Below are 23390 nucleotides of genomic sequence, written 5' to 3'. Positions count from 1 at the left end.
TTTTCAGTTTTGCCCTTGAAAATATACCCACGTGAGAGAGACGTGCTATTTTTAGTTTGAGAAATGAGCAAATACGAGCATTAGGACCAAAATGGATCATAATTTATATGTTAAGGACTATTCTGGCTGATTTTAAATGTTAGGAACTAAAAAATTTTTTTGTTTAAATGTTAGGGACCAATTTGGTAAATTTTCCTTCATATTTTTATATGCAAAACTTGCTAATAAAATGAAATCCAGCTTGAATAAATTGAAAGTTCGTACGATTAAAAGGAAAATGGTCGAAGCTTCCAAGCGGGCCTACTCTACACTGTCCTCGAAATCCCGTATCGGTGGAAGATACGCGCTTTTTCAGAAGCACAGGTCTCAAACCCGAACCGAGCCGTCCAGCTCCAAGGCCGGTTCAACCAAAAGTATAAACTCCAAGGCCCACATTTTCCTTTTCCAAGGACCAAAGAATCTGAAAATCTCAGATCTCAATTCTCCGAAAACCCTCGCAGTGATCTACACGTCGTCTTTCTCTCTCCTTCGCCACGTGTGGACCTCTTGACAATCGATCGGGGGTGGCCGGCGTTTATTTTCCGATCGATTCTGTTGCCTCTCCCTCCCACTGCTTCCTTCCGCACTTTTTCCATAATTACGGTATTATTCCATATTTTTGCACTGGCAACTCGATTTTATTAGGTAATGAACGTATTTGCCGTGTTGTTTGTTCAGTTGGTTGAGGCAGTTGGCTTAATTTACTTGTTTAGTTAGTATATCTATGGTTTTTTGCATATAATTAATTATTATGGTTAAATTTTTAGAGGAAGTGTCAAAGGCTTTTTCGTTCTTTCTGTTGAATTTTATGATTCGGTGATGCCAAATTGTTGTGAATATTTTATATTGTGGTCAAAATTTTCCTTTTCTCTAAGCCTGGTTGTACATATCGTGTTCTATTTGATGAAATGATTATTTAGGATATGATTTTCTAGATAATTTGAGTTGGTTCTGAGAATGATGTTAGTGGTTTTAATTGGGAAAATATATATATCTTCCTGATTTTTGTGTGATTTATTGGCAATGACCGGAACTCCAAAAGTATGCATCCTGTTGATTCGTGTGATTTCGGATTTTTCTGGAGTTGATTTGTTTTGAAGTAGTGGAAGTTAGTGTTTTGTGGGGTGAATCGTGTGTTTTGCTGTAAATTAATTGGCAAAGTCATGGTCAATGGAGGCAAGACTTTTTTGGTTATTCATCGAGTTTTGAATCTCAGATTACCATGTTTTGGAGAGTAATCTAGTGCTTTGATAATGATTTTATAGGAAATGGCAGAGGATTCTAGAAAGGATAGTGGGGAAGTTGATGCCAACCTTACAGATGCTGAGATGGAAAAAATTAAGAAGAAGAAGAAAAAGGGTTTGTTCTCGAGAGTATGGAATGCAGTATTTCGATCACAGGGTGATGATTTTGAGAAGAGACTGAAACACATCACTAAGGAAGAGGCAGCTGTTCTTTCTAGAATGAGAAGGCGCTCCCAAAGCTTGAGGGGGATGATAAGAAATTTCATCATACTTTCGGCACTTTTGGAGGTAAATCTGCTAATGTCGTCCTGAATAGATTTCAACATTTGATGTTAGTAGGATATTTATGTTCGCTGAAGCTATCATAGATCTTTTCTACTCTGCACTTGTATTTCAATTGCCTCATTCTATTCAAATTCTAGTCACTTTATCATACTTTGTATATATCTTTTGGCCCTTATATTGTATTGCATGAGTGGCAGAACAAAGCTGCAGTTACATGAAGTTTCATTTTTCTCATGTTCTTTGGCATACCTTGGAGTTGATTACACGGCAGCTCAGTCACTAATGCATCTGCACTTTTGCTGCATTGTCTTTTCTGCAGATTGAAATGGGGTTTTAGAATTAATTGAATTTTGGCACCAGAAATTTTAGGCAGTCATGCAAAAATTGTGGGGAAAAAGGAATTCTAAATTGGCTCTTTATGGACAGTATACTTGAGTTGAGAATGTTTTAATGGAAGTGGTCTGAGAAGATGTATTGTGCTTCCTGTTGCATCTGATTCCAATAGATGAAGAAGTAAAATCTAGAAGTTCGTTTTCTTCCTTTTATGAATACTTATAGCTCATTTTCCACTTCTGAAAATGGTTATTATTTACGTCCATGATAAAAGTGTATATTTGCTTCCCATGATTCCATGCATTATTTTAGCATTGTCTTTCAGGAAAAAAAGCCATGGAAAACTTCATAACAGTAAGTTGGATTGGGTAGAGTGCGAAATATGTGTACAAAGTTGAACTGCTAATGATAAATTAGTTGGACTGGAAACTACCAATTTTCTTGCCATTGCATACCAGTTTCCTTGTCTTTCTCATAAAATTGACTTGCTTGTCACTGTAGAAGCTTTCAAGGACTGCAGTTACCACTCTTAATTATATATCTTGAAAGGAACACTTCTAATAGATGGCAATTTGAAGTAGCATATTTATTTTTGTTATATATGTGTATATGTGTGTGTGTGTGTATAGGTTCAAGTGGATTCCTTCTTTGTGTTTTTTGTTGAAATGCAAACTTTTTTGAATCTGTTTGTTATCCAACATTTCCGGCTGATGATCTTTTATCTCTCTTCACAAAGGAAAAGAAAATCTTAGCTTTATACTGATTTTCTGAAGCCAAAGTATGATCTGGTTATTCTGGCCCATAGTGTGTGTGTGTGTATGTAGGAGCAAGCGGATCATAAGCTTCCACTGAAGGAATTCTTAATATGCCCATTTAGGTTTCTGGAAGGAGCTTTGGCCCTAATTTAATGACATTATTTTCTTGCAAGTAATAGATATTTTAAGGGCACTAACCAGTCTAAGTTTGGTTCAGCAACTATCAAATAACCTCTCCGATTTCTATGTTCGTCAACTTATGTCCTTTCCTTGAATTTTGACTGTTAAGTCAATTTTATGCCCTTAAACTTATTTCTTTCTTTTAATGCAAAAAAGGGCAACATTGGAGGAGAAGAAAAGATAAGATAAGATAAGAAAAGAAAAGATTAGATTAGCGGTTAATGGGTTTTTCTCTTTTGTTTCAAATTTATCACCTAAGCTTTGTAGTTGAGTGCCAAAATTTTACGACTGCACTAGTAGTGGCCTCATGAATATATATGCCTATTTTTTAAAGGATTTTGGCATATCACACGGATGTTGTCCTGAATGCAAATAATAGGTCTATTTGCTGCAAAAGCACCTTGTTAAAATTTTCTCTGGAGTTGAGGTTGAATCTCAATGGACATGTTTGAAGTTGGCCTGAACACGTTGATTTGATGACCATTCTCATCTTCCTTTTTTCTCTTGGGTTCTATAAAGCTTAGTTTGATTCTTTGTTTTCAGGTTGTTGCAGTGGGTTATGCCATAATGACTACTAGAACATTGGAGTTGGATTGGAAGATGAGGGCCTTGCATGTTTTGCCGATGTTTCTTGTGCCTGGTTTTTCTTTTCTTACTTATTCAGCGTTGAACAGCTTCAGCAGGATGCGTAAGTATTGGGAGCTACTATTATATGCAACTTCTCGAAAACTGTTGGATATTGTGCTCCTAATATTTAATGTTCTCCTTTATCTCAAGTAACTGAGACCAATATTTTGTTTCGCATGCTTCTTAATCCATTTCCTTCACTGTTTATGAATTTTGTGGGGTGTGGCTGTCTTTGTTTTCCCTCTTGATTCATGCTGATGCAACTCATTCTCTACTAAGACTGGTTTGCAATTTTAGTGAAATATTATGCTTGATTTTAAGTTGAATTTGCATGTTCTTTCTTGATTACAATCAAGATTTTTAAGTCTTTGAATACAAGAGTTCAAACTTTTGAATTGGTGTAGCACACCCATGAATTGATGAAATAACTTGGTGTTGTATAGGAAATCAGGATGTTTCTACATGCTAAGCCTATTAACTTTTCCAGTTCTTATTGAAGCATAGACGTTTTCAAAATTCTCAGAGATGTAACATTGTGATGGTAGTGAATGTTAGTGATTTTGTTCATGCTGCAACTGGGCCTGATGAAAGGAGAAAAATACCAAATTAGAAACTAGCTAGGGGCTCATTCCTTGAGTAGAAGAGTATGTTTTGGAAAGTATTGCAAGTCAATATTGGGTCCTGGCATTTCACCCGCTTGTAGTCTTGTAGACATGATTCCTAGTAGCAGCAACATTGATGATGCTGAGCCGCTGCAAGCTTTTAACCTTAGCTTGTTCTCTTACAGCTTGGTCTTGCACTTAATTTCTATTACTTACAGTTATCTTCATACGCATGAAATGTCCTCTATTGCAGAATCGCAATGTTTAATTGATTTAGATATTTATTTTTTAATGCTATTATAGTTGATCGCAAAGACCATAATACTGTGGAAAGATTAAGGGATGAAAGGCAAGCCAAGATTGATGAACTGAAGGAGAAGACAAATTATTACATCACGCAGCAACTCATTCAGGTAAACTACTGCCTAGTTTTGTTTTGATGTTTTAAGTTGCGTCATATCTTTCCCTGATGTTTCAGAGGCATCATCTTTCATGGCTTCCCATGCATACTTTTACCTTTTCCTTTTGTTTGATTGTAGCCTGTGTCCTGATGTCATTGTACATGCTATTCCCAGACTAACCTGTGTCTTGATATGTATGACGTCATTCTTTGGTGTAGAGGTATGATCCTGACCCTGCTGCCAAGGCTGCTGCTGCAACAGTTCTGGCTTCAAAGTTAGGAGCAGATTCTGGCCTTAAAGTCTATTTGGGAGATGAATCTAAATTAACAGCGCCTGTTGGAAAGAGTAATGATGTAGAGCTTGTGCATCCTGGTGGGCTACGGAATAGGAAGCAGGTGCAGACCAGAGATGGTAGCACTGGTAGCACAGTATTGCATCCTGACGAAGAGGAAATGATTCACCAAACAGGACCTGAGGGGCTTGACGTTTCTTCCCATCAGCAGCTGGTTGTTGAGCATCACCAGCTGACTGGATCGAGTACACCAGATGGTGGATGGTTTGCTCGAATTGCAGCTTTGCTTGTTGGAGATGATCCAACCCAGTCATATGCACTTATATGTGGCAACTGCCATATGCACAATGGTAAAGGAAAAGAATTTTTTACTCTGAACACTGGGATATTCCTGTGCAACAAAAGATTAATCATCTTTTCTAAATTGCAGGGCTTGCTAGAAAAGAGGATTTCCCTTATGTAACGTACTACTGCCCCCATTGCAGTGCTCTAAATAGGTCAAAACAACCAGATGGACGTAACTCCGAATCAAATTCCCCTGATAGGAGTTCCTCGACGAGTAATAGTGATGCTGAGGTGACCAAGAATGCTGCTAGTGCTGTGGTGAAGACATCTGCAACTAGCAGCCCTCATAGCCCGGTTGATGCAGCTTCTGGGACGGCAGAAAGCGATATAGTGGCATCAGATGGTCCAGTTAGTTAATTGCAGCCATGGATTGGACTTCTTCTGGTTTTCCTGCTTGGTTTTAAAATTGTGGAACGAAAGTTCTTTTTAGGGATGTTGCAATTTGATAGCAAATATGAGGTAACGAATGATGATCAATCAGGATTCTAAGGCATGCTTTTTCCTGATGTGGAGTTTAACAAATTAAGGTTGCCGGCTTACTGCGTGATTGCTGCCTGCGTGGTTTATGAGGTAATGCTGAAGACGTCTTCAAGTCCTGGTGCATGGAGCCGTGATATGGTTCGTAGAATTTTTGTTTTTCTGCTTTTGCTTTTCGTTTTTTTCCCCCCTCCATCTTACCCCTTTGGTTGTTGGTATAGTACTGTAATATTAGATTTTGGCAATCGTTTGTAAATGCTACTGTAAAAACAGAGATACTCTTTCGAGAATCGAAAAAGGGACTCAAAGATGGTCTTTTGCCAGGAGGTTGCATTCTCTCTAGCATAGGCTTCTGGTATCTTTTTGTTTTGTTGAATAGGCTTCCAACATTGAAATTTAATGAAATAGGTGTCTATTGGGCTCGGTGCAGCCAAATGTTGTTGAAAAAGCGTTGCGAGGGTGTAACAACATTGGTAGTCACTGCTCGCGAAAAAAAAAAAATGGAAGTCACGAATCACCGTGTGGACGGCACCCCTGCTGCGTGGCTGATGGATGTTTATCGGTTACACAGCGACCTTTCTGGCTTTTTCTTAACTCTGTAAAGATAGCGAAACTCAAAAGCCACTCTCTATGGATTAGACAGCATTTGTAAAGACTTGTTTCAAAAACAAGTTTATAGTAATACACTCTAACATTACTCTTGAAATGCCTAACAAAAATATTTATTTAAAAAAATAGTCACCTCTTTCTTTCTTCAGCACTCCGGCCACTCTCTCCTTTCCTTCCCCTCTTCTTTCCTCCCTCCCTTGCACCACCTCCCCTTTCCTGGCTTCTTGCGCTGCTCCTCTTTCTTCCTACACACCTTCCCCTCTCTATTTTCCCACCACCCCTCCCTTTTCTCGTCACTTTTTTCCTCCTCACTCCCTCGCTTGCTTCTCCCCTCTAGTTTTCCCCTTGTCTCGCATCCTTGTCCTCCCTCTCAAACTGTCGTACGAGCTGGCGAGAGGGATAGGATGGCAAAGGAAAATAGTGGGGAAGATTGCATGGAGAAGAAAGGGGGAGAAAGAGGTGGCCGAATGTTGAGGAAAAAAAAAAGAGGTGGCCGGGAGAGAGGGAAATGCGTAAAGGATCTTTTGTCTCATTTTCTGTATTATTCTTGTCTCAACATCTATTAGATTACCATATATGATTCATAAACATCTCATTTCAATTTTTTAAAATCTCTTTAAGTTCCAACAATTACTTACAGGGTAGACTACAAAATACAACAAACTATTACCAAAAAAAAAAAAGCAAAATAATCATTAAAAACCCATTTTTAGTTAACTTTTGTATTTTTAGTATGTTAGCTTGTGTTTTCTACCCGTTTGGTAGTGTTAGAACTTAAAGGATAAAAAAAAAAAAGAACTGAGATGAGATGTTCATGAAGGATATATAGCGATTTTTGTAAATGTTGAAATAGGGACTGGTACAAGAAATGAAACAAATTATTCTTTTAGTGGGTCATTGGGACTGAAGAAGGTGGCGTCGGGTACTTGGGAGAATGATGGTAATTGGTGTCTAGGAAAAAAGCAGGTAAAGGAGTGTGTCATAAACTCAAATATAATCCAAATACATATATATATATATATATATATCTATACCAAAGTTTTATAAAAACATATCTAGAAACACAAACACCTAATGGAACATTTACACAAGTTTTCCCTTTATAGGCTTTTTCTTAGTGAAACTTTGGAGTATTCTTATTGTGGTATATTCTTTTTTTATTTTCTATTTATTCAATTGATATCAATAAAAATAAACTAATTCTATGTGCATGGGAAGAGAACAATTTCTTAGATAGTGTTTGGTTCGCAGACTAGATGAGAAGGAATTATTGATTCTCAGCTTACTCATCATCATGGATTGAGTCATTTTCGGATAAGTAATCTTGTTATCTAGTGTTTAATTGACTTTATATTAGATAGAACGTATGCTTGATGTAATTTACAATCAAAATATATATTTATAGGATGAGGTAATATTACATATTTATAGACCAAAATACCCTCATACCATTAATATGTAACCTGTAAATCCTTAGCGCATCTACAAATCAGACTAATATGCGTGCTTTGGAAATTGCACTAAGATCTTCTCAAAAAAAAAAAAAAAAAATTGCACTAAGACCACTAGAACTATTGCACTAAGACCACTAGAACTATTTAGTAGTGTTACTAGGCATTTCATAAAAATGTAGTATCATTGGGGTGGAAATACAATTTGTGATTTTTTAACATACTTATTGTTGATAATATTAATCACCCTTCCAAGAAAAACGAGGAAGCGGATTGTAGCTAACAGACAATATAGGATTGCCTATCTTCATTTCTCATAATTTAACATAGACATATTTGCCAATTTAGGCGACGATATCTATTGGAAGATTCCTAGAAGTTTAAATTAAATGCAAGTTAATCCTAAAAGGCATCCATCTCTTGGAAGATCGGAAAAGACCATGAGAATCTTTCTTTTATTTTTCATCAAGGGTATATGTTTTATGAAAATTATTTGTTAGAAGTTTTTGGAAAACACACAACTAGAATTTTGTTTACAAATTTAGCAAATGTTAAACCAGCTAAATGCTACAATGTTTATATTAAACATGCATAATCTAATTAAACATGTCCGTTTTATATCTGAAAGTCTTGATATTACTAAGTTTACCAAATTTTTTTTCATAAAACCATATAAAATTTTCTTTCAATAGACCAAATTTTGAACTTTAGTCCCTTACCTTGACTTGTCAATGACCCTTAGATACTTCAATTTTAAAAATTCTCCTCATACACTTTCTAATCCTTTTTCCTCCTCATCATTCAATTTATTCGACCAGTATACTTTTGAAATTCAATTGATGAATAACAATAGATGATGTAGGTCTTATGCCCCTTCTACTCTTCTAGAGCCAATGAATTGGAGTACATTGGACTTAATTGAGAAACTAAAGGGGGTAAGTGTTGCAACCAAAAGTTTAGGGGGTCAAAGTAGACAAAGAGATACTTTAGGGGTGATTTATCCTATTTTTCCCCTAAATCATTGCCATTATAGATTATACTGCTTTTTCCCTCATGAAAACGTGGCAGATAGCGGTTCCAGATCAACCGCTTTCTTGTTTTGGCGAAAGATACAAAGAAACAAAGCCAACCGCTTTCTATAAAAAAATTAGCTTCTGATCAGACGTCAGAACGCGCTTTATCCATTCCACCATTTTATCCATTTCCAAAATCGTTACTCATAAATCTTCTTTCTTTTTCTTTTTCTTCTTCTTCTTCTCCTTCCGAATACTTCCAGAATTATTCCTACAAAATATATTCTTCTGCTATGTGATAATTGAAAAACCAGAAAATTTTTTAGAAAAGAGAAGAAAAAGACGAAGAAGAAGATGGAGCTGAGAAGCAAATTCATGCCGGAATTCAAAGTCCGGCAACAACCACCGCAATTCACTTGGCTTCTCTCGAGGCGTAAGAGATACGAAAAGCACGAAGAACCTCTGATCGTCCTTGCCGTTTTCAATAATAATAGGTAAAAAGAAAAAAGTTAATCATTTTTCCTTAATTCCTCTAAATTTATTTATTTTTTCTTGTTTCTTGAAATCTTCCTTTTTTTTAGTTAATTTTTTTAATTTCTGCCGACCAGAATATGCTGAAGTAAAAGTAACTTTTCTTTTTTGGCAGTTGCTGTGTTTAATTGTTAGTCACGTTTGTAGGTATAATTCTTTATCGGAACTTCTTGATGATGATGATGATGATGGATAAGTAATAATGTAATGAAAATCCAAATTTATGATGTGGCAAATTAAATGCTATTATTGCTTATTTAGTTAAGAGCAAAATTTATATGGATAGATTTTCCTTTCGTGGATAATTTTGGATTGAAGATTATTTCACTTTATTTACACCTTATTTACACGTACTGATTTGATTACATCATCAACACATTTTCCAATTACCTTATTATCTCACATACATCATATCAAAAAAAGTGCTACAGTAAAAATATTTCAAATAATTTACAATCCAAACACACTATATATCCAGAGATATCTGCTTTGCTGCAAATGAGCCAAGTTGAGTCAGAGTTTTGGCCTGATTGGCTTATCTAACCTAGTGCTCGATCTGGAACTCAGCTCAAGTTCGGGCATACTTGAGTTCAAGTAGAAATAAGTGATTGGGATATGGTGTTTTGATGGTCAATTAAGCATATTTATGACTGTCAGAAGGGAGAGATGGGCTACAGACTCGATTGTGATTTCGTTCTTCACCATTTTTTTTAGGTGTTTGCAGTTAAGCCTATAATAGTGGAGGCTGAGACTGTACGAAATAAATTTATTTTCTTGAAATTACTATGCTTATATGTGCAAAGGGGTGGAGAATTGGCGATAAACTATGGTGATATTATTACTGGTTGATAATTTCTGTGGTGATGTTTTTACTTATTGTTTCATGGTCAGATTAGAATTTCATCTTTCTTCTTGACAATTGCTGTTTCACAAGTGCTATGATGGTTCTTTTTTATAATTAGAATTGATAATCCTGTAAAATCTGTGGTTCTGACTCTTTTGGTGGTTAAAGTTGTGAATACTTTGAAGGATATATAGCATAAAAGGGAAGCACCTCCGCCCTCTGAACTTCCCATTCTGCTGCTTTCCTATTTGTATCTTAGCAATTTCATTGTTTATGATGACCTTTGACGTGTAAGGATGACAGATTAGAGTAGCTATTGGTTTAATAAAAAATAACGGAAAAAAAGAAGTTGATAAATGGTATTGTAGAAGATGATGGCAATATATGACAAGTCAAATGACAGAGTACCATTTTTCGTCATCGCCTTTCACTTTGTCTCTCAGTTAACTGTTGTATTTTTAAAATTAGCTGCTCAGTTGCTCTATGAAAACTTGGGATGACTTATGATGCACAATACTGACATTACTATATTGTTATATCTTGACACCAAAGATAACACTAGGCTTCGGAAACAGTTAAATGAATAAAGCAGATGATAGATGTAATACATCGTCAAAGACGATATCATGATAAATAGTTCCTACTGAGGTACAAATTCCAGCTTGAATTTGATATCCCAATTAACTGAGCAGACATAACCAAGCTGCTCTGCTAGCAGATATTCTCAAGGAATGGGACACCTTAAATAACTTGTATTCATACCACATGGAAGATTAGTAAATGACTAATCCACTGTCCAGTACATAACCAAGTACCAAAGACACACATGCAATAGACAAGCACACAGATTTAATCTGATAGTTTTCCTCTTTGGCATCTTAATTCTTCTAGGGATACATTTCCTGCTTCACACTTTAGATTAAAGCATCTCGAAGTCCATTGTAATGATGATCAGCGGATCCGACACTCTTCCTTTCATAAGATTGAGAGCTCAAAGATGCCTGAGCTATCTTTTAACCGGCTTCAACTTACTGATGAGGAATACTGTGGATCACACATCCGAAAGTTTGGTCGGTTCATTGCTCGTGAGACGATTCTGGATGAAGAATATTGGGTTGGTTTTGCTCTTCTTATGTGTTCTCTGTTCGACATTATTTCTCTTCTTGAATTTACTTTTCTAAAAGCACTTCAGAATTTTTGCCTCCATGTCTCAATTCGAATGGCAGACAGCAGCATGGCTACGAGCAGAAGCGCATTGGGAGTCAGTCTCTTATATGCGGTTTGTTCTGCTTGCTCTGTGTCCCGTATCCTGGCTGGTTTAATTTCTTATTTGCACCTCCCCCCAGCCCCTCAACATTTATCCTATTTTAGTTTCTGAAGTTGTTTTATTTGCAGATTTGAGAACTCTTTTGGTCCTCATTAATGTGATTTTCTGGAATTTTGATTTTCCAGGCATGTAGATACTTATAAGAGAAAATATGCTGAACAGGTATATAGCACAGAATTATTGTATGGCTTAGTTAATTTGAATCTTGTTACATCATTATTCAGAAATTTCAACTGCTAGGCTTAGTATTGGATACCTAATTTCAAGAAAATGCTAGATCTCTCTCTCTCTCTCTCTCTCTCTCTCCATTCCATACCTTCTTCTCCCTCCCCCTTTTAGTGTTCTCAGTCGACTTGTAGCGAATTGAGTTGCCTGTGCCTGTAAAAGGGCACTAAGGTAGGCATTCTGATGATATTTTTTAAACAGGACTTTTTTAGTCGAGTTTCTCATGTTATTCTGCATTCAACACTAACATGCTTCAGAACTTGCAGTCATATGCCTTAGCTTTTGTAAACCTAGAAACTAGATGTGTCCAATGACACCTGTAACTAATGCCAATTCATGACTCAATGTGCCAACTCTAATCATTAGTTACAGTTCACTAGCCATGTCTTATTGTAGTATTGAGGTCCAGGTATAGCTGCAGTCTTCTATATTCAATATGTAAGAAAAGGAGTAAGCTGATTTTAGGAACTTATTTTTGTATAAGATTCTGTTGGGACAGGAGCTTGGTCAGAACTAGTGTACAACTCTGTTGTTGAGGCATGTTAAGTGTCACAGGAATTCTCTTTCTGAAACAAACAGAAGCAGCACGGATGGGATTTTCTTAAGTAAAAGTTCAAGGATAGGATCTTTCCCTTCAACTGTGGAGGAGATACTCTCAATTTCCATGTGTCCATGGGTTTCAGATTTTCTCTTTATGTTAGGCTGATAGAAGCATACCTGTTGGTGCCTCTAGTGACACTCTTTTTCTATTATTAAGACACATCTAAAAGTTGCATTGAATACCAAGATCATGGAAAGATGGTGATGTGTTTGCACAGTATTCTTTGGTTCTAAAAAATCAAGTTATTGGTTATCAAAGTCATGCAAGTTATTGGTCGTTGTGATTGGACAGCTAATGATAGTTACGACAGTTTCTATAACTCACCGCATCCTGATGATGAAGTTGGTTATTGACTCTTTCATTGATGTCTTTCTTACATGCAGGAGTTCTATGCTCTCAAGCGGAGATGTTTTGGGCAGGAAGGAAATTCATTGAAGTGCACTTGTTTTGTTGCTGTAAGTGCACTTAAGTTCTTATGAAGTACTCTGATTCCAAAAACCTATCTTTATGAGAGTGTCTATTATTTGTATTCATTGTTGCTTTTGATAACAAAAGAAGTTTCACATTGTTGATTCTTTTTTTTTTTTTTTTCCTTTTATGGATGCCTAGTGTAGGTTGTGTTCCTTGCCATTCATGTTTCCAAAAGCCTACCTCCATGCACACATGTAAATCTCGTTAGGGTAACTGTTGAAAAAATATTCTAGTATCCAGAATTTTGAGTTTTAACCATCTGATTTTGATTTTCATCTTACCAACATCTTTAATCATAGAAGTTTCAACAGTGTTTTCCAATTACAACTTTGTCAAGTAACTCTTCTAAAAAGATTGAAAAACAACTAAAAATGTGTTTCAACGACATGTGACGACTGACCACCATTGGACAACTGAAACGTGCTATTTTCTTGGGGCTAACAATCATCTCTTCTTTTTTTGGTCTTTTTCCCCCATTTGTGTGGTTTTCTTTCCTTATTCCAGGTATTTATTCTTTGGCAGTCTGGGTTTAGTGGGAGGCATGATGATTAAGTATATTTGCTTGTGTGGGTTACAGAGAGAGAGGAAGAGAGATAGAGCAGTCCATGTCTGCCCATGGATAGTAGCTTTTCTGTGGGAAAGTTAATGGTGATTGTGGTAGCATGGCAGGGAAGGATGCAGAGCATTAATATCTTTGTTGCATGTGTTATTGACATGTCTACCAAAAAGAAAAAAAATTTTCTATTGCAAGTGCTGCAATATTGTCAGCAGCAGGAGGACATTGCCCTGTAGTTTGAGTCCCTTTTGGAAACCTATTTCTTGAACGTGTAAATAAAATGGATATTGCTATTCTCAAGATTTGTTGTAGATGCCCCTGGCATTAGTGTTTGCTGGAAGTTTTTGAATCTGCAAGTTCATGATATGGTAGTGATTTACTGCTCCAATGAGGACTATGGATGGCTAAATTTTGCAGTTGATATTGAAACAGTTAAATTTATTATATTTCCCTTTAGGCCTTTTGGGAGTTTCTGAGAGAAAAGAAAGAAGAGAAAGTTCAGGAAGATTTGCTTCTCTCCTCTGCTGATTTAGGAATTTTTGGTCATTGTTATCTTTTTGTTAAGTTTTTTTGGGTGAACATGTTGTCAAAGGGTTTTAGTGGCTGTAAGAAAAAGCCTTGTGGCTTCTTTATTTCCCTAAATGCTCCCCTTTCTTTCTTTTCTTTCGTCATGAAACTGTCAAACATAAATATTTCGTTTTCTTATCTTTCGTTTCCATCCAAATGAGCTTTTTGAGTAATGTTCATACCTGTTTTGTTTAAGCCAATATTAAATGATTGATGTGTGTCAGTAATAGAGCAATAGCACTTAGCTAGAAAGAACTTGAAACTATAAAATTAAATAGTTTAGTGTGCTAAAGAGTGAACTAGAATTTCATTGACTTTTTATGAACTTTTCTATATTTAGTGTATGAGTTGTCTGAATTCTTGGGTTATATTTAAGAAAATTAAAAGGAGGAAAATCCAATAATATCACCTAACAACAATAAAACTTTGGTAATAAAGTAGGATATTGTAAAAAGGTCCTTTTCTGCTTTGAGGATATTCCAGTAATCATTTGCAATTTTCATTGAATGAGGTTGATTGGTTGGGTAATATAATAAGTTCACAGGCATGTTTTCCCTAAGGATGACACAGGCAAAGAGGGAGGGGATAAAAATGTGTAGTGATAGGATCTCTTTCAGCCACAAATATTTAGCTGTTATTAAAGTTGCAGTTGTACAAAAGTGATTTTGGAAGCATTTTTGGAAACGTATGTAGGATTTGTAAGTACATCAATGTAACTGAAGAATTTGCCCTCACTGGACTTTTTTCTCATTGTTCAGCATAATTTATGGTCCATGACTTTTAAGATGCTTGTTCTTAGTGACGTATCCAATGCTTTTGTGGGGTGGAAATTTTTTTCTGTTATTGAATACCTACAGAAGTCTGAGGAGTTCGTTGAAACCTATTGGTTAGAGAAAAACAAACAAATAATCTGTGTATTGGGTAAATAATAAATAAGTCAAACATTACCTATCTCACCTGGAGGGGCTGGGAAACTTGAATTTCTTAACGTGAAGCTCCAGCTATTTTCTTTACAATATCCTACAACATCGACAATTTCAGGCATCATAATAATAGTCTAAACTTGTTATGTTTATTCAGCAGACTCCTTTTATCTTTAGGAAATTAAACAAGGGAAAATATGGGGAAAGAAATAAAAATGTGGTGTTTCATTGCTTGCATTAGTGGGCTTTTATTTGTGGTTAGGACACAGCATTATTTCAAGATCAAGATATATCAGCAGGTCTTCTAAACTGGTTGGGGTCAGTTTCCCTTTTCTCATACCTTTATGGGGCTTGGTTTTTGTTGGAGATTCATCTTCTTGTGATTTAAGAAATCTATCATTAAATTTTGTCCCACTTAAAGGCATTTGTGTTCTGAATTGTTCGTTATATTTGCTTTATTTACATCTTCAAAACATTTGTAGTCCATAAAATGAGGAACAAATTTAATATTTCTTGCCTGGTTACTGTTCCTCGGTAATGTATTTTTGATATTTCAGGTCAAGAAGGAAGAGAAGAATGTTAGAAGAACTGTTCTGAACAGTGTTGTGGGCACTTTGGACCTGAGTATTCGCCAGTTTGTGCAAGGAGAAGCATATCCTGGGGTACACACTTAAAACATTTTCTGGATCCTCTTGTAGACATACAGGTGAAATAGTGAAATTTGATGTAGGTATCAAAAATACCTCCTCTAAGGCAGCTCCCACAGTATATTGTGGGAAATTAATTAAAAGGTGCCTTGTGCATGAGCTACTTTTCAAATTTCATTGGATTGGAACACTTGCTCATTGTGGTCTTTAAAAGACATATTTCTTCCCAATTGTTTCCATTTATTTCATTTTACTTGGTGTTAATGAAGAAAAAAGAAAATGGAAACTAGAAGGGGCTAGTCTGCAAAAGGGTATTTGGAAGCTTATTTTTCCTCTATAATATTGAGCTCAATGTTTAATTTTTTATCGACTGTTCTCAGGAGGTAAAAAGAGTGTCACCAGTCTTGGTGAGCCATGACCCCTTTGATGCACACAAGTATGCATACATTGCAAATGTTTGTGTTGCAAAGTTTGCCCGACGTCAGGGTATTGCTACAAACATGCTGTATTTGGCTACTGAAGCTGCCACCTTAGCAGGTGCCACTTCTCAACTCTGAGCTAAATTTGTGCCTGCAACTATCATTCCTCCCTATTCTTTGTGTGTCTGTAATGTGTCATTTGCCTGGGTAACTGTCACTTGTGTTGTTCTTTATTGGTTGATTTGTATGCAAGCAGGTACGAAGCAATTGTTTGTTCATGTGAATGCTGACAACATGCCAGCTCAAGAGCTTTACAGAAAAACTGGCTTTAAGGTGCAGCACTTGATCCATTATGGTGTTTTAATATCCTGAATGCAAATTAGTCAACATGGAACAGCTGTAGTCATTCTTCTTGAAACATGCTCCTGGTGGTTTGGAAAATTGAGCTTGATCACTAGTTCTTTGGGCAATAATGTACCTCCCAACCAAATATATGGTGCAAATTGCACTGGTTTCACCTCAATTCTTATACATTTGTCAGTTCTTTCTGCATTTTTAGTGTTTTTTATCTTATCCTTGCCTGCAGTAGTAGTCAACATCCACATGATTAGATGCCGTTCTATTCTTTGCTTCTGTTGCTCTAGGAAGATTTTTCTTAAGATGTGAGTTCAAGATGCGTCTATTTGTATTGTGAAAAGCTCAATTATTAAAGAGAGGACATTGGAACCTTCACCAACTACATCTTCATGTGAATGATGCTATTCACCAGCTGCATGCAGCTTGAGTATTCCACACTTTCTGCATTTTTGACATTTATCCAGTTCATGATGGCTTAGAGACACTAAATGTGAACCTGGATCCATCACAATTAGAATGATTTCATTGGGTTGTCTATCCGAAATAATTCTCTTGTCAGAAGGAGCTCAGTAAATCCTGAATTTGGACAACAAGAAGTGGGGGGGCAGGAAACCTGATTTGAGCCATCTAAATTATGCCGATATTAAAAAATGTCTGTCTAGATGTCATCTACTCAGTTTCTTTGGCTACACCATTTGCAAAATCACATTATCACCAGTTGCTTTTGTTAGCTGTGAAAATTTAGAAGTACATTTAGCTTACTAATTTAACTCTGCAGATTGTTGAGGCTGCTTCGTCTCCTCTCTCGAAAGATCAGAGGCTGCTGATGTCCATGGAACTCTGAGCTGTGACATTATGTTGCATCATTTCCTTAAGACTGTGAAGTTGTAGCAGTAAAAGTACTTCGGACGCAAAAGTTGATGCCAACAGCCTGTTGGTTTTTTAAGGCATATTTGGTTGGCGTGATTCAGTTACAAGATTATAGGGAAGCAATGTATACCATATCTGATGTAAATTTCTACGTCTTGAATTAGAGGCTGCTTTTATTCCTCTGTCAAAGATCAGAGGCCTCTAATGTTCAATTGTGATCTGAAGTTTCTCATCAAGGAATGAAGATAATTACAGCAGATTTGTGTAATCTGTAACATATGTTAAAATCCCCAGTATCTTGTTGGTTTTCTGCATAATATTTGATCCAGTGTGCTGTTGGTTTTCTGCATAATATTTGACTGTTTCATGGCTACCTGCAATATTCCTGCTGCGACTTGTCTACAATATTCGACCTTTTACAAACCTGATATGCTATAGGGCGTTGAAAGAGCTGACAAAATTTCGGAATATACATTCTGATGAAGTAAAATCACGATGCACTACTTTACAAACCAATAGAGGAGGTGAAAGATTCAGAAAAGTAGAAACATATCCAAATCTCTCAGCTGGCGGGTAGTCTCTAAGGAAGTAAAATTACAATGAAAATACTTTCCAAACAAATGAAGGAGATAAAAGATGGGTAATAATAATAATAATTAATAAATAAATAAGGTTTCACTTGGTCTTTTGTCGCCTGCTTTGCAGATCGTATTAAGTCAAGAAAGGTGTGAATTTTATTAATAAAATGGAGACCTAAGTTCACTCGCCAGATATGATTGACGGTTAGAAAATTTAAAAAAATAAAAAAGTATGAATTGTCCTTTATATCTATATTCATTGTGAGGTTTCTATTTGTCTAAAATTTTTTAAATTTAAATTATCTCTCTAGTATCATTTGTCTTCATTTTTCTCGATCTTATTGTAATTAGAACTCAAATGTACTATATATATATATATATATATATATATATATATATATATATATTAGAACGGGACGAGTGACTGTATCTAGAAACAGAAGAGGATCTAAAAGCAAAGTACGGAAGTAGATCGCATACGAGCTACCACTAATACGCTCAGGCGATTGAGCCAGACCAAAAAGAATTCTTGTTTTCTCTTCATTTTTTAAGGAAAATGTCAACAGGAAAAGGTCAACATCCAACTCTATTATACGAAATGAAAGCCTTATAATAAAATTATATATATTAGTTTGGATTTCAAAAAAATCAAGAAAACGAGCAAAGCTGAATGATGTTTGGATCTATACGACAACAACTTACTTGGATTTAACGTGTCAAAGGAATTATTAGTGATTATACTCGAACTTATTAATAGGTTTTATATGTATAATTAATATTCTTTGCTATAGATTGTTTTTCTTGTTTAGGAAAAGTTGAGGAGGGGAAAAAAAAACAAGCACCTAAGAGAAATTGCACCTTTTTGAGAGATCGTATCATTTCATGTTTGGTAATTTATATGAACATGCTTTGGCCTGTATAACAAACACCATCAGCTGCCTGTGCTTACTACTGTGCTATACCACTGGCTGCATAACAGCCACCATAAATAGCTTCTTAGTTCTGTCATCAAAAACTCTTATTGAAGTAATAGAAGAGCTTAAAAGAGGATATAGTTAAAAGGGTTCAGCTAAGAAAACTCCAAATCCGATGAAACAAACCGAAGTTTGACCTTTGTTCTGCTTGACTACATAATTAAGACAACACATATTGTGCCCAAGAGTGCACAAAAAGAGCTAAGAGAACTGCAAGTCTGCAACAACAATTTGAGACAACCAAAAGACCAACACCAACTGTTTAACACATTATATTTTACACCCAAAGATACGCAAAAAGAGCTAAAGAGGAACTGCAATACTGATATATAGTTGTTTAAGCCACTACGAAACCCTTAGTTGCTTTTGGAACCATGCAACTTCTAGATGTTGGCCCCGTTGTTCTCCAGTTCTCCTCCACGGGATGGGGTTGAGGAACTTCCAGGATCACCAACTCCCTCATGCCAAGAAAGACGAGGAGTACTGTTTTCTGGCTGTACCATGTCCTCGTCATCTATTCCATCACCATCTTCAGGTGGAGGCAGTTCATTGAGATCAAAGAGATGAGCCCTTTTAGGTACCTGAACTATTGCTTCCTCGATAATTTCCTCCACAGCAACCTCAACAAGGGGAACAGCAGCAGGGGGAACGGGAGCCTTATGTCTTATATGGCCCGAGAGCGCCTGGCTCGTTTTGAAGGACTTGTTGCAAAACGAACACTTGTGTGGCCACCTGGCACTAGCACGTTCTGCAAGATTGCTTGATGATGAGCCATTAGACTTCGGAAATCTGACTCTGGATTCCTTCTTGGCAGCTCTCTTATGATGCGAGTTGTGACCACCTAAGGCTTGATAAGTCGGGAAAGACCTGTTGCATTTTTGGCAAATAAAATCTCCTGAGATTACTTCCCTTATATCCCCTGATGAATTGGCGACAAATCCTTGACCTTTTCCTTTGCGCATGTGGTCCAGAACAGTTTCCTCATGCTGATAATCCATTTCTTCAAAAGGTGGCAACTCTATCTTCCTCTTCTTAAGAGGAAGATCTTCTGCTCTTGCTTCCCCATAAGATAGCACAATGAGATCGTTAGCAACTTGATGTACATCCTCAGGAGTTGAAATCTGTGCAAGACCTCCAGCAACCAGGGATCTTTTACCAGTTTTTGACCAGCCAGGGGTCAAGAATTTTGACATATCTGAAAGCCTGTGCTCTTCACCATTCTCCAATTTGACTGGATCATCTTGCACTAGTATTACGTCACTGGAGGTGGTTGATAAGGGCCTGGTATAGCTTGCAGTGATTGAAGGTTCCACAGTACCCTTTGGTTTCTTTCTTTTAAGATGAGTTTTCTGGTGCTCCTTGAAAGAGCTTTTCTGGTGCTTCTTGAAAGAGCTTTCAGTACGAAAAGTTTTTCGACAGGTTGAGCACTTATAATACCATGGATTCTCTCGAGAGAAATCAAGAATAATCACCTCAATAGGCTTCTTTTCTTTTTTCTTCAAGGAGTGTATCCTTTTGTGGCCTCCAAAAGCCTGTCCATTGCTGAAACTTTTGTTGCAGGCTAGACAAGTATAAGGATTCCTCACCATTTCATCTCCTTCTCTTTTAGCCACATTCAGCGTAATCACCAACTCTGCCATTATCAACAAAGCTTCACCAATTGGCCAAATTATCTGTTAATCAAGCATATCATTATCAGTATAGAAATTTAATGATTAAAAAGTGTGAACAATCGCTAAGAATAAATATATAAAGTAAGAATTAGAACAGTGACATGTTTGTCAAGCAATGAATATTGAAAATGCAGAAAAAGTATGAATTGCATATGAAATGGTAAAGAAGAAAATAAACAAAAACTTTAAAAGTAATATTCAAGTGTGCAAGAGGGCTATAAAACACAAATAAAGACACAAAACCAAGAATTTGAAAGTACATTAAAAGATATAAGATGGCAGATTATGATTATTGAAAGATTATAGGAGGTTTTGAAAGGAAAACAATTAATGGGGTTTGCTGAAAGAGAAGATAATGAGAACCAGGTAAAGTTTGTATGCATCAATTGAATATTAATAATTAAAACCACATTCAGTGTTGCATTGATGGCTAGCTTTTGAATTATTGTATATTCTTAAGTCTTAATGGATATCCAAAATACTATTCCTTTCTAACTTTTTGTAATCCTTCAAAATCTAATTTATCTCCCTAATCTTTCCCCTTAATTAGTCGAGGTGAATATCTCTTTTTTCTTTTTCTTTTTCTTTCTTCTTTCAACCTACCAAAAGCTAAAAAAGAAGAATTTAAACAAGTTTTGGGTTGTGGAACTCTTTCATGATGGATAGATGATTAATGCCTTCACTCAGCTCTCTATCTATTTTTCTAACTACTCCCTTAATTTTAGTCATTTCACCCCCTATCCCATCCCCTTTTTTCCTACCTTGATCCCCCAAAAATAAAAATAAAAAAAAAGTAGGATGGCGACATAAAATTAACAAAAAAAAAAAAAAATTGGCAACAAATTAACTACATTTTCATTCCAATCCATTTAATTCTCTTAGTTGTGGTGATTTCTAAAATTTTCCCCCACTCCTTTAATTGTAGCCATTCCACTCCCTACCCCCATCCCCATTTTTCTCCCTTGATCCCCCAAGCACTAATAACAAGGGGAGTACAACGATGACCTAAGGTTAAGAAAAGCTGGTAGCAAGTTAACAATGGTTCTCTCCACCTATAGAAATCTCTAACTTGTGGTTGTTTTTAAAGTGATATTTGAAGAAGAACACAAAAAAGTGATTCATTTGGTATATCCAAATAATTGGATCAAATGGATACCTATTGTATGCATTTCTTGGAAATCCTCCCTTTTCTATCTAATTTGCTTTTCATGCAGCAAATACCACTCTTAATTACTACTTGAATGGAATATTAGGGATCTGATGGAGGTGGTATGGATTTTGAAAACACAGTCAAATCGATAGATCATATCATAGAGTCTACCGATTAGACATCTAATACTCCATCTGTTGCCAAATATCCACCAATTATATATATGATCATTTGCAAATTTATTTCTCTACTTTGGAGGAGGTCAGGAATTTGAACATTGAAGCCTACGATCCTGCAAAAGGGGTCAATAAAATGAAAAATCCTTCTGCATATGTGAACCTGGCTTTTGCATTGGCAGTTAAATTTGTAAGAATGCTTAATTAATTGGGATAGATATGAAAGAAAAGATAACCACAAATTTACTTGCCTGAGGTTCTAGGCACAATGAACACTCCAAATGCTCTTTCCTACAACAAAAAGCATGCAGAGAGTATTAATTAGACAAGATACTCTCATGTATACCAACACAATTCAATCCATTCACTTCCATAGCATATTTTTATTTAAAAGTATTTCATAAATACAAGAAACTATTGCTAATCAAGCATAAAATCACATATAAAAAAATCCTTTTTTTAAAAAAGTTGAGGCTTGATCACATATAAAAAATCCTTTTTTTAAAAAATTTTCAACACTAAGAACTACTCACTCACTCAGAGAAAAAGAGTTAGGAGCTACAAACCTTGGCAGCTTTTAGCAAAGACTGCTTCGCTAGTGTGGACTAATTTATAGGAGCAAGCAAGATAGATATGCACAATCTTTATTGATTAATTATTTTTAAATTTGTTGTAGAGTGCGCATATAATGAAACATTGCAGATTTTTTCACAAGTTACAAATTTTTAGCTCTAAATAATGCCAAATTAGTTGCGCCTTTAAATTTGGCATTAAAGTGATTTGTTTGAGTCAGCGCCTTTGAAAATTTTACTTGTTGGTCTTTAGGAGTGAGTCAGCGCCTTTGAAAATTTTCCTTGTTGGTCTTCACTCATGAACTTTATTTTGGATTATGTATTAATGATACAAAACTGAATGGGCCCTCTGGCAACAACCTCTTCCTCTCTTCTTCTTTCATCTAAGGAGATGTTTGGTAAAGCTAAATACTGAAGTTTGAAATTTGAAGACTAAAATTATATTGTTATGTCTTAATTAGGACTGCTATTAAATTGAGTCGAGTTTGAACATTGCTAGAGTAAAAATTCTTGAACTTGACATCGATCTCCAACTCGTTGAGTTTTTAAAAGTTGAGTTCAAACTTATTTTACCTTAAAATAAGCTAGAGCTCGAGTTCAAGCTCAATTAAGTATTTAAACTCAATTTTTTTGGTAAATTTCGTGATTTTTCACTTATTAATGTAATTTCATAATAAATAATTAAAATTATATAATAATTGCACAATTCAATAAGACTCAATGAGTATTCGAGTTTTGATTTTTCCCACTTGTACTCAACTTGAATATCTTATCAAATAGTATGAACTTCAACTCGATTAATACTGAGTTCAAGTCTAGCCTTGGACCAAATTGCTTGTGAGTTCAAATCGAGTAGCTAGCTTATTAAATTATGCTCCTAGTCTTCATCTGCTAAATTTTTCAAGACAAATATGTTTGCTTATTCAATTGAATTTAAATACTAAATTGAATTAATTTATTTAATGTATATTATATAGTTTACTAATGTTACTATTAGATCATTGTGTGACTATTATATAGGATTGTGATGATTTACAACAAAAAAAAAAAACATTTCTGACACAAGTGCTTTTAACAAAAATGCTTTTAAGTTGTCAAAAGTTGGGTTTCTTAAGTTACGAAAAATTAGTTACCAAACACCCTTAAAGTATTTTTGGTGCTTAAAAGTGCTTTTTTTGTAAACACACCGTAATCCCAAATGGAGCCTTATTAGAGAAGAAAAACGTGTGGAAGGGGTATGTGTAGGAGACAGAGGAAGAGAAAGATCAGAGAGAGA

General features: G+C 35.7%; 3 protein-coding genes across 5 annotated transcripts; 2 read left to right on the top strand and 1 right to left on the bottom strand.

The window, feature by feature from the left end:
• The first annotated feature begins 373 nt into the window (after positions 1 to 373).
• On the top strand, positions 374 to 5906 carry LOC113763725 (uncharacterized protein At2g24330-like). Of its 2 annotated transcripts, XM_027307642.1 has the most exons (7): positions 419 to 598; positions 631 to 642; positions 1305 to 1571; positions 3380 to 3524; positions 4369 to 4478; positions 4685 to 5108; positions 5189 to 5906. In XM_027307642.1, the coding sequence occupies exons 3-7, from the start codon at positions 1308 to 1310 to the stop codon at positions 5458 to 5460; spliced, it is 1215 nt and encodes a 404-aa protein (XP_027163443.1). In that variant the 5' UTR covers positions 419 to 598; positions 631 to 642; positions 1305 to 1307; the 3' UTR covers positions 5461 to 5906. The 2 variants fall into 2 exon arrangements, with proteins under 2 accessions (XP_027163436.1, XP_027163443.1); XM_027307635.1 differs by having other exon boundaries at positions 374 to 642.
• Positions 5907 to 8823: 2917 nt separating this feature from the next.
• Positions 8824 to 17345, top strand: LOC113751683. Of its 2 annotated transcripts, none has more exons than XM_027295782.1 (9): positions 8824 to 9147; positions 10920 to 11142; positions 11255 to 11307; positions 11481 to 11517; positions 12565 to 12636; positions 15256 to 15360; positions 15726 to 15882; positions 16021 to 16097; positions 16900 to 17345. In XM_027295782.1, exons 1-9 carry the CDS (start codon positions 9008 to 9010, stop codon positions 16963 to 16965), a joined length of 930 nt encoding a protein of 309 aa, XP_027151583.1. In that variant the 5' UTR covers positions 8824 to 9007; the 3' UTR covers positions 16966 to 17345. The 2 variants fall into 2 exon arrangements, with proteins under 2 accessions (XP_027151583.1, XP_027151591.1); XM_027295790.1 differs by having other exon boundaries at positions 9060 to 9147; positions 11221 to 11307.
• A 1581-nt stretch (positions 17346 to 18926) lies between these two features.
• Positions 18927 to 20183, bottom strand: LOC113771897 (zinc finger protein ZAT9-like). Its single transcript, XM_027316446.1, has one exon. The coding sequence runs from the start codon at positions 20181 to 20183 to the stop codon at positions 18927 to 18929; it is 1257 nt and encodes a 418-aa protein (XP_027172247.1).
• Between the last annotated feature and the right edge of the window lie 3207 nt (positions 20184 to 23390).

Source organism: Coffea eugenioides, chromosome 1 (assembly GCF_003713205.1).
Source record: "Coffea eugenioides isolate CCC68of chromosome 1, Ceug_1.0, whole genome shotgun sequence".
In the NCBI taxonomy this organism is placed as follows: Eukaryota; Viridiplantae; Streptophyta; class Magnoliopsida; order Gentianales; family Rubiaceae; genus Coffea; species Coffea eugenioides.
The sequence above is the reverse complement of the archived record's forward strand: the minus strand, read 5'-3'. Positions and strand labels throughout refer to the sequence as shown.